General features: G+C 35.7%; 2 protein-coding genes across 4 annotated transcripts; both read left to right on the forward strand.

Annotated features, from left to right (window-relative positions):
* Positions 1-1421: 1421 nt before the first annotated feature.
* On the forward strand, positions 1422-5960 carry LOC107495753 (polyadenylate-binding protein 2-like). Its single transcript, XM_016116915.3, is given in 8 exon segments — positions 1422-2010; positions 2571-2689; positions 3078-3734; positions 3823-3900; positions 3980-4069; positions 4619-4756; positions 5001-5348; positions 5463-5960. Coding segments are annotated over 8 exon segments (1956 nt in total). The 5' UTR covers positions 1422-1724; the 3' UTR covers positions 5703-5960.
* Positions 5961-7339: 1379 nt separating this feature from the next.
* Positions 7340-11503, forward strand: LOC107495754 (NAC domain-containing protein 71). Of its 3 annotated transcripts, XM_052263353.1 has the most exons (4): positions 7340-8215; positions 9390-9677; positions 10043-10193; positions 10690-10813. In XM_052263353.1, coding segments are annotated over exons 1-4 (957 nt in total). In that variant the 5' UTR covers positions 7340-7699; the 3' UTR covers positions 10692-10813. The 3 variants fall into 3 exon arrangements, with proteins under 3 accessions (XP_052119313.1, XP_015972402.1, XP_015972403.1); XM_016116916.3 differs by having other exon boundaries at positions 10043-11503; XM_016116917.3 differs by lacking the exon at positions 10043-10193 and having other exon boundaries at positions 7342-8215; positions 10690-11503.

An 11503-nucleotide genomic window follows, 5' to 3' on the forward strand; every position in this document is an offset into this window, starting at 1 on the left:
TCATCATTTGTGGCAGCAGCCTTTTTTGTTTGCTTTTTCTTTAATTGTACCAAAAATGAAAAATTCTTTGATGGGGAATGTTCTCCATTATTTCATGTCACCTCTGACCTCTCTAATTCTCTATCATTTTCTCAACAAAGCATTTTAGTTTTAGTTTTGTTTTCTCATATCAAGGTATTATTAATTTAGGCATTTTGAGGTTGTTAGAGTTTAATTATTAGATCACATTTTAAATAGTAAAATTTAAAATTAATTTTTTTATCTGATGTGACAATATTTGTGTGTAAATTTCACAACTTAAATAATTCAAATTTAATTAATTTAAATTAATCAACTTATTTACTTAAATAAATAACGAAATTTAAATTTTATTTTGTATATATAATAATTTATTGACTAATAATAAATTTTGAAATAGAGCTGGTTTGACTAAAATTAACCTAATCATTATAATTACATACATTAGATATACATATAAATTTATATAATAGGCATACGTATATAAAAATATACTTAAAATATAAAAGAGAAAAAGAAATATATGTTATAATAAGATCGAAATAAAGAAAAAGAAATAGGGAAGAACACGATGGGAGATAGTGCGAAGTTTGAATAGGTAAAGGTTATTGTAGGGTGTGGGTCAAAGGTCAACATTTGAAGGCTTGAATATCGCTAATTCTTTTTATATTATTCAACATACGTATACAGATTCAAAAGTTACGTTCATCATGAAATTCATGATGCAACACTTGGAGGACTTCAGAATAATAATTCAATGGATGGAGAAGAATTTAATGCTATGGTTTCTTGCATAACCATGCCGCACGCTTAAATTGTGTTTGTTTGAGACACAAGATATTAAAACAAAAATATAAAATTATATTTAATAGATAAAATATAAATAAAAATATTATATTTAAAAATATTAAATTAATATATTTTCTGAATCTAACATCTTAAACCTTCAAAAAATAACAAATAAAAAAATTTACAACAAAAAATTAATATTAACTAATTAAAAGTTAATTCTCTAACTTATTCTTTATTTTAACCATTATTCAACCAACTTTGTCTTTTTCTCTCTTTCTCTTTTTGTTATATTTGGTTAGCTAAAAATATAGTGTTTGAAATTTTTATTAACTAATTATTAACCAAAAAAAAATTTTTTTGGTTTACAAAATCTCAAATCTATTGAGACAAGGAAACTAAATTCTTTTTGCTCACAATATTATGAAACTTAAAAATAAAAATCTGTCCGAAAATTTAAAGCCCATTAAATTTTCATGGTTGAACAACATGGGCAAACATGGAAGCCCATAAAAAGCCCACACAAGAAAGCCCGCAAAAAACGTTAGGGTTTTCCCGCAAAACCGCAGAGGAGTATATAACGCACTCATACTGACGTGTACTACAGTTGCGGTGCAGCTCACTCTGCCCTCCCCTTTTCCAAACCTTTCCGAATTCCCCCAAAAAAAAAAAACAAAAAAAATAAAAAACCCCAAAAAACAATAACCTAACTCGGTTTCTTCGCCGCCGTCAATCTCCCTACGCCACCGCTTCCGTTCCGATATCCGGCGGCCCTATCCTTACCCTAGTCAACCCTACTACCATATCCAAAATCCAAAAAACAGAAAATTATTACAGAGAATCAGTCTTGAATTGTTAGGGTTATTAGTTATTAATTCTTTTAAATTTTTTGATTTGTCCGAGTTTGATCTGAGGTGATGGCGCAGATTCAGGTGCAGCACCAGAGCGCGGTTTCGGCTCCACCGCAGAACGGCGTCGCAGCCGCTCCTTCGCCGCCACTGCCGGTGGGTGCTGCGAATGGGACGAACCAGTTTGTTACGACGTCGTTGTACGTCGGGGATCTAGACCCTGAGGTTGACGAGAGGCACCTCTACGATTTGTTCAACCAGGTCGGGCAAGTGGTCTCGGTTCGTGTCTGCAGTGATTTGACCACTCGCCGATCGCTCGGTTACGGTTACGTTAATTACAGTAACCCTCAGGATGGTTAGTTCTCTCGTACACACAATCCGTTTTGTTGTTTTATTTGTTGGAAACGCTAATCGAATATGGCTTTTCGGGTTGAATATCTTTGGTGTGATTGGGTTAGCCGTGAAAAATATTTTTTTTCAGTAATTGATTGTAGGTTTTTTTTTTTAAGGTAGCGTGTTTGGATTGTGTTAAAAAATTGCCTTTTAATCACGTTATTAAAAGGGGAAAACAGGTCTGCTGCTTTTTAGTAAATTTCAAAATAAAATGTGATGATAATTGGTAGGTTTTATTTAGCGTTGATGCTGTAAAAATAGCTAGTTGAATGTTTATATGAAATCATCAATTGTATTTTATTAATAGCTTTTTAGACAAAGAAGCTGCTTTGTGAATAGAGACTTAACGTGCAAGAATATTTGGGTTAATGTATTTTCACCTTCAAAAGGGAATAAACGCAGTAGTTCATGGTCATATCTTTTAAAAAATAAAACTATTTATACTGAATTTCGTATTACTGGACATGCTTTGGGCGTAACTAAGCTTCTGTTTTGCGCTTTTGTTTTATTCATTTTTTACAGCTGCACGAGCAATAGATGTACTGAATTTCACTCCACTGAACAACAAGCCCATTAGGATCATGTATTCTTATCGGGATCCTAGCATTCGCAAGAGTGGGACTGGAAACATTTTTATCAAGGTGACTATTTGATTAGAAAAAAGAAAATCAGTGATCATTCTTTTGAAAAATAAATAGTTTCTGAAAATTAATCAAAACCAAACATTTGCATGTTCTTGGAATTAGTATATGTATAAAATATACAATATAATAGTAATTGAATATACAAATTTGAATACCAGGGGGGATGGTGTGAAACTAGGATAAATATCTAGGAACAAGATTGAATAAAGAAATTTGGGTAGTAAACAGTAAGCGGTTATCATAATCATTCAACTGTGAAGCTTCCTGTTCTCTTAATTAGTGCCTCTTAATGAGCTGTGGCTCGGTAATTAAGTTTTGGTTATCTATTGTTTCTATGTCTTATTTTATTTTTGAATCTTATAATTTCCTGATTTTTGATGTGCAGAATTTGGATAAAGCAATTGATCACAAAGCTTTACATGATACTTTTTCTTCTTTTGGACATATTCTTTCTTGCAAAATAGCGACTGATGCTTCTGGCCAGTCAAAAGGCTATGGTTTTGTTCAATTCGACACCGAGGAGTCTGCACAGAATGCAATCGATAAGTTAAATGGCATGCTGATCAATGATAAGCAGGTCTACGTGGGTCATTTCTTACGTAAGCAAGATAGAGATAATGCTTTGGGTAAGACGACATTCAATAATGTGTATGTGAAAAACCTGTCTGAGTCGGTGACAGATGATGACTTGAAGAAAATTTTTGGAGAGTATGGGACGATCACTAGTGCTGTAGTAATGAGAGATGCATATGGTAGATCAAAGTGTTTTGGGTTTGTTAATTTTGAAAACCCAGAAGATGCTGCCAAAGCTGTTGAGTCACTCAATGGAAAGAAAATTGATGACAAGGAGTGGTATGTTGGAAAAGCCCAGAAAAAATCTGAGCGAGAGAATGAGCTGAGAAGACGGTTTGAGCAAACTGTTAAAGAATCTGTTGATAAATACCAAGGTGTGAACTTGTATCTCAAGAACTTGGATGATACCATCAATGATGAAAAGCTAAGAGAACTCTTCTCTGAGTTTGGTTCAATAACCTCTTGCAAGGTGTGCCATTAGGAAATGTTCTCCTTGAAGCTTAATTTTTGTTATCCATCTTGTTGTCAGCGAGAATTTATTGATGTATTTTATGCAGGTTATGCGCGATCCAAATGGAATCAGTAGAGGATCAGGATTTGTTGCATTTTCAACTCCTGAGGAAGCATCTCGAGCTGTAAGTATCAAGCTATTTGTTGTTATTCTTTTGTATCTTTCATATGGTGAATTCTTTTGAAATCTGTTGGTACTTGTAGCTTACGGAGATGAATGGTAAAATGATTGCTGGGAAGCCTCTGTACGTTGCCCTTGCTCAGAGAAAGGAAGAGAGAAGAGCTAGGTTACAGGTAACAGTGTATCAGTAGTTATTTTTATGCTTTAAGAATACACTGATGAGATGCTATTATTCTCCTTTTTTGGCCGTTAAATGGAGATTATTTTGTATACTTCTTTGTTAATTTCAATGTTGTTAGATTGGTAAAGGTAGATAAATTTGTAGAAAAAGTCATCTTGAGAGTTTGATGTTTTGGATCTTCAGAGCACATAGATGAGATTGTTGGCTTGGATGGTTGAGTCTGTATAATAAAAGAGAAATTATTTTTGGATGTGTTAGTGAGGAAATAAAAGTAGTACATAATTGTTCATCTGTTGTTTGAATATGACCAAAAAGACCAGTAGGATCCCTGATATGATCAAATTAAAGTGCATGTAGATCTAAATGGCTTCAGTAGATATGCTTAATTTATTTGATTCATTTCATGTATGTATTGATCCCCCCTTAAAAGTTGTTGCAAGCTTTGGTGACGAGTGTTTTCCTTTAAGCTTGGATTTGGCACGGTGTTCCAAATTCAGTTATTTTCTGATCACTGCATTACTGTAATTTTGATTTCTTGAAGGCACAATTTTCACAAATGAGGCCTGTTGCGATGACACCTTCTGTTGCACCACGGATGCCACTTTATCCTCCTGGTGCTCCTGGTTTAGGGCAGCAATTTATGTACGGGCAAGGACCCCCAGCCATGATTCCCCCACAGGTAATTCCTTACAAGTTGTATATTCCCTTTTTGATATCATGTAATAGAAAATTTCTTTGTTGAAATTCATAATGTGAATTAATGTAGAGATGGAATTTAATATTGGCTTCGAAATTATTCGTATTCGAGTTTCTTCACTTTGTTGTGCTCAAGGGGATAGTAGTATTACTGTAGGAAATGTGTTTTGTTTAAACTCTAGTTTCAGGAATGACAGTTAATCATTGGTCTTTTGTAATAAATACAGGCTGGATTTGGCTACCAGCAGCAACTTGTTCCTGGGATGAGGCCTGGTGGTGCTCCAATGCCTTTAGCTGAACTAAACAAGTTTTTCTAAAACAAGCTTGCTGTTTTATAAAACTTACTTTTCTCTATCAATTTGTTTCCTCAGTTGCTTCCAAGGGGACGCTATATGCGTTACCCTCCTGGGGGTCGCAATATGCAAGATGTTCCACTCCCAGGGGTTGCCGGAGGAATGTTGTCAGTCCCCTATGACATAGGTGGTCTTCCAATCCGCGATGGTGTAGGGCAGCCAGTTGGAATTCAGGCCTTGGCTACTGCTCTTGCAAATGCTCCTCCCGAACAGCAGAGGACTGTAAGTCCGATTTCCTGTAGCAGTGCAACTTCTTTAGCACATTTGTTTGGAATTCTTAGTTGCATGTGCACAATTCTTATGGTTATACTAATTATTTCTCATGAATGTTCCTAGATGCTTGGTGAAGCTTTGTACCCGCTAGTGGACCAGCTGGAGCATGATGCAGCTGCTAAAGTTACAGGCATGCTATTGGAGATGGATCAGCCAGAGGTATTACACCTGATTGAATCACCAGATGCTCTCAAGGCAAAAGTTGCCGAGGCAATGGATGTGTTGAGAAATGTTTCTCAACAAGCCAACACCCCTGCCGATCAACTCGCCTCACTCTCCTTGAATGAGAATCTTGTCTCTTAGATTTTTTTAATTCAGTTTACTTTAGGCAATAAACCCTACACTGGTCATCACTATCTGCTTTTGTTCCAGTTTTAAGGTCTTAGATTGGTGATTTCGGTCAGTACTAAGGAAGCTTTTCATGTTCTTTGCAGTTTTTTGTTTCTAGGATTAGCAAACTTGCTGGATTATTTAGTTTTGTTGTCTTGTTTGTGGATTTATATTTATATCAGTTGTACTGGATTGTTTGAAAGTGTTGTGTTAATTTTTGTTTCCGATTAATTGCTCCGCTCTATTTCAGTGATAACTGTGAATTTTGACAGTTCAAGGCACGAGATAGATCCAATGTAGGCGTCCTTTATTGAAAGAAAGAATTTCGTTTCCGATAAAACTTTTTTTGGGCTCATGACCTGAGTGTCATAGAAATAATGAATTAAATTGACAGAGATGCCTAATAGAGTAATAATAAAAGTGGAAAATATTTTACACAAACAAAACATGACCCCGAGGAAGAATGTCCATGGGATCAAAGTCTTGATCATTTTCCTGTGAAACATTGTGGCTTCTTAAGGCTATGTAAAACAAAGCAATGTTTCTCCGTTAATGCAATACAATACACCAGCTCGGAATTGAAATAACATGCAATAGGGAAGGGCACAGCTTAAGCAGGGTTTGTGGTCCTTTTTCAACAGAATAGGTTGATGAGCAATGCAGATTGCAAACTACTTGATGTAGTTGAAGGCCATAAAGAGAATTTAGTGTGGGTACAAATTGTAAGGTCCCACGTCGATTGGGGAGGGGTTTCGGCTATCATCCCTATCGTCAAAGGCAAAACCGTGAGGCCTTGTGTGCTATAGCGGACAATATCGTGTTAGCGGGTGATTTGGAGTGTTACACAAATGTCACTTCACTTGTTTCAAATAGATTTGATAAGCTATTTAATGTAGAAAAAATCTCTAAAATTAAGAGATTGAAAAAGTGATAAAAGTAAAAAATTAGTTACTATTAAATTTATAATTTATAATTACTAGTGAAAGATCTCACCCTTCATTGCATTCTCTCATTTATTTTTGGTTTCACATGGAAGATTACACTTTATTCTCTTCAATGACAAAAAAATGGAGAGGATCTATTTCCAGTTATACACTTATACCCTTCTCTTTTTGGGGCAAGAACTAGGCTTCATCTTGTGGACATTGGCTAAGGGAACAGGTAATTAGACTCTCCTCGGTGGTGAGTTTTCCCACGTAGGCTGTAGCATCATCCTATATTAATTTGATGTCACATTTTTATTAAATTTTACGAATTTTTTTATTATTGCCACTATAAGAGAATTTTACATACATAATTAATTATATATTAATACAGCAATAATTTAATTTGTAAACTCAAATCTTACACACATATTAAAATTCATTCAACTTTTGTACTATCAATCAAATCTCTTTTTACCCTGTAATTTTGAAGGACAAAAAATCACACGCATTAGGGGTGGTGACTGTTAATTTTCAAATTCTAGTTAATATAGAAAGGTAGAAATTGAATCTTTGGGGGACAGTTTATTCTCGAATTGGAGTTTGGACGATGTATTACTAAGTGGGACCCAGCAACAAGATTCCTGGAGTGGAATGTAGCTGATACCTTCTCTCTCCGAAAAAGGAAAAAAAATATTCATTTTTCAAAAAGGCCGCGCCCGTGTACGTCGCGGCCGCACACAGCACCATGCACCACCGCTCATCACCCCACACATCACACAACCCCACCGATCTGTCATCACAGCCAATCACAACACGCCACGTCACCTTGCCACCCCCAAAACCCACCCAAATTCTCACCGGCGGGAACACGAGTGAGAAGAAAGCTTGCGCAACACGAATCTCTCTCTTCCGCGTTTTTTCCCCTTAAACCCTTATAAAAACCCTAACCCCGATTAAAAAACCCCAAACTTTACCCACTCTCTCTTATTTATATATGATTCGATTGCTTCTTCTTCGTTTCGAGTTTCAATTCTCCGCACTGCGATGGAACAAGAAGAAGAACCACAACAAAATGAGCCACCTCACTCTCACTCTCAATCTCGGTGCGTGACGCTACCTCCCGGTTGCCGGTTCCATCCTTCGGAGGAGCTTCTATTGAGTTACTACCTCACCAACAAAAATGGCACGGGGAACTGGAATGGTAACGGTGGTTTGGGATTCGATGGTTCTGATTTGATTCGGGAGCTGGATTTTTACGATTACGATCCTTTTGAACTTCCGGATTTTGCGTGCTTTGCGTACGGCTACGGCGGGAGGAGGAGGCACTGGTACTGTTTCACCACCGTTAGGGTTTCGAGGGGAGAGAGGTGGAAGAGGAAGAGGAAGGTTAAGAGTGGGTTCTGGTTGAAGAGGGGAAGGGTTTCGAATGTTAACGGTGTTGGGGAGAACGTGGTTTTGGGAACGAGGACAAGGTTCGTTTTCTATATGGGTGATTCGGCGAAGAACGGTGCCAGGACGGATTGGGTTTTGTATGAATACGCATTGGTTGATCATGTTATGGTACGAATTTCGGAAATCAGAACGCTTTTGATTGTTATCTATATTGTTTCGTTAAAGTTTCTGGTTTGTTGCGTTGTTTGATAATCCTTTGGGGTTTAGGATTTAGAGTTTAGTTTAAGATTGAAGAGAAATTGCTATACGAGAGGTTTAGTAATCTTAATCAGATTGGTTAGTTTCGGCAGAATTCAAATATTGGTGATTTCAATAGGAAAGTAATTTTGTTACTTAGAAAGTCATGTGTTGGTTGAGTTCATGCACTAAACACGTTGGGGTGGGGACACAGTACCCATTTGATTAGAGATGGTGGAATTTTGCTGTAGTTGGTTTTGTGTCGAATAACCGGATGAATCCAATTAGTGTAGATTCTAGCACGGAAGTGGGAAATAATGGGAGAAAGAGGAAACTACATGAAATAATTTAGATGTTCATAGTTTTTCTATATATATACATAAGGTTTATTGGTATATATGGTTAATGTCGAGTGATGTACTGTGACATTGTCTGATTTATCAGGCTAATATTACATAGAGAAGCGAGGTTTTCTTCGCAATGGAAATATATTTTGTTACTTGTTAGTTGGGATGTTTTTAAATATCCATTCAAATGCTGTGTTGTTGATTTTATGCTTGTGAGTTCTGTGTTGGATACTCCTTTATTTCTTCTACTTGAGTTGGACAGTGCAGCAGTTAATTGTGGATATTCTTTGTTGTAATGAAGATTGTGATACTCTTGGATAATTTGGATGTTCGTAATTTGCAGCTGATTCCGAACTTCTGATATATGATTTGGCACGGTTTTGCCTACCATGTTTCAACTCTTAAAAGAGTTTGATGAAAGCCTTTTTTTATTTGGAACAATTTTGAAGAAAGTTTATATACTTAAACTATTTTAACATTTTGGTATTTGTAACTTTATATTACTCCAGATTTTTTCTTACCATTTGAATTTGCTAAACCATGAATTCACAAAAGATTTTAATCTCTTGGGTGACTCGTTGGAGGGTTTCTTCACTACCAAATATAGTAAATTCATAACACTTACGAAGTAACCACTCTGCCTTGGCATCCTCATTTACTCTGCCCTTGTTATCTAGTATTCTGTTCTTTCATTATAGTATTTTAAAGATTCATGTTTTATCTATTTATTCCCTTTCTATTGAAAATTTCACGTGTAGGCCTCTTTTGTTCTTTGCCGGGTATTTAGTAAGCCTCGTTATAAGAATAGTGCATCAGACATCGGCCTGAGTTGTTGTGCAGAAGAGAGTGTATCAGCAGTGCGCCATATTGGTATTCAGCATGATGAACATGTTAAATTGGATGCCGTTGAAGCTAAAGTATGTGATGATATCTCCATTGACCACAACAATGAAATATGTGCTGGTGGAAACAGCGATAATCAAGTTAAGAATGCACATGACATAGATGCTTTACGATGTTTGGCGGCTCCTCAGGGCAGTCAGCAGGTACCCTATCTACCTTTGATTGATCTGAAATATTTAGAGCTGGTTTGGTTTCTATTTTCATTTACTGTATTTATTTTCTCTGTTTTTTTTTTTCCGATTTTAAAGATTTTTGTGAATAAAATAATGGAAACATCAAATAAGGGTTTATCAAATAATGACAACACATACAAATCCATGATTTAGTGAGAAACCATTGTTGTTTTCTTTTACTTTTTTCCTTTCGTTTTATTTCTTTCTTTTTTATCCATTCATGCTAGATGTGTATTTTGCTTACTGCTATCAAGATTTTATTGGTATTTTTTTTCTTTTTTGGGTTAAAACTGAATAGTTCAAGTACTATAATTGGGGTTATTTTTGTTATGCAGCTATCAATTGCAAACTTCTACGTCAGCAATAATCTGAAAAGTGTAGTCAGAAATGGGGCTATCAGTGTCGGGGAGTCATTTAGCGTTTCTATCTTCTTTACAATTACCTTCCCCCTTTTTAGATTTGCTAGATTTGAGAACTCATTCATATGTTATTGGTTGCGTGCCCCTTTTTTTCCCTGCTAATATCATTATTAATATTTGATTAAATATGTTATGCTTTCTTCTGAATGGGAAAACATATTACTGGTCAGTAGAAACCGCTATAAGTAAATTTAGCAGTAATATGTCCTTCCATCCAGCTTGCTTTCCAGCAGACTTTCGCTTTAGCATGCTCTTTTGCCAGTGAACCTGTTCTTTTCATTTTGTAATTGGTAATAGAATTTAATTTTGATGCACTATTAGTGTAGAAAAGTTCTACATAAGCATCCAGTCATATATTGTTACATGAACACAAATGTTTGACTCAACTACTCACTAATCACTACATTAAAAATCTAGCAAATAAATATATATGATTGGATGATAATGTAAAGTTTTCTTTTAAACTCACAGTGCATCAAAATTAATATCTAGTTATTATGCGGTAGAAAGGAAATTATTGCTAAAAACATTAAACCCTTTTGTGTGTTATTGATGATAATCAGGAAAGGCTTCCTTTACTCCCCAGCGGTAGTACAATGTTCATTGAAGCAATTTCATCTCAACAACAATTACTTTCCATCACGGAGGAAGACTTCATAGAGTTGAATGATCTTACATGAATTGGATGGCTTTGAGAAAGATTTCAATATTAATCCTGCTCTCAGGAGTATTCCCCTGAAACTCATTAGTTCCGAATGGGTAAATATCCCATCAAAGTGGATAAACATTCACAACGTCGGAGAAATATTTACGATATCAGGTAAACCTTTGGCTGTCATATGAAGATCATATTGTCAGATCAGGTGAAGGAAAACATCACAGGGTGATCGCTTCACAAAATAAGGTAGTTACTTTGATGACATTTCAGAGTACGTTAAAGTCTTGAGCCATACCGGAGGATATTTAGTAGATATTGGTTTTGGGCATGCAGATTTTCAACTTTGCCTACTGAAAGGCAAGTTATGCAACTGGCTCCAGAGGAATAGAGTTAGGAGTTAGTTTATTGGCATGGTGATTGCAATATGCAATTTACTTCAAGTATGGCAAACCTGACGTTAGTTCCTCATGCTGGCATTGATCCCTTGATTTTGGCAGCATATTTAATATTTATCTTTTACTAGGGTTTGGAGTTGTTAGAATTTTCCATCTACCCATTAGCAAAGCATATTCCCAGTAGTCTCCTCTCCTTTCATCTTCATAGCTTATATTGTTCAAGGAGCAAATATGATAAATTCCATATTGTGGATTTTTTTTTTTTTAAGCGGTTAAATCAGGGATTGCTTATGATGATGATTATATTATACTTTTTTCATGGAA

This window comes from Arachis duranensis, chromosome 6 (genome assembly GCF_000817695.3).
Source record: "Arachis duranensis cultivar V14167 chromosome 6, aradu.V14167.gnm2.J7QH, whole genome shotgun sequence".
NCBI classification, from domain to species: domain Eukaryota; kingdom Viridiplantae; phylum Streptophyta; class Magnoliopsida; order Fabales; family Fabaceae; genus Arachis; species Arachis duranensis.

What these genes read in the sequence shown, in the direction of transcription:
- LOC107495754 (XM_016116916.3), top strand. Translation starts at nt 7,700, where the DNA reads ATGGAACAAGAAGAAGAACCACAACAAAATGAGCCACCTCACTCTCAC. An exon ending in CATTGGTTGATCATGTTATG is followed by an intron (nt 8,216 to 9,389) that starts GTACGAATTTCG and finishes TTTCACGTGTAG; the next exon opens with GCCTCTTTTGTTCTTTGCCG. An exon ending in CTCCTCAGGGCAGTCAGCAG is followed by an intron (nt 9,678 to 10,042) that starts GTACCCTATCTA and finishes TTTGTTATGCAG; the next exon opens with CTATCAATTGCAAACTTCTA.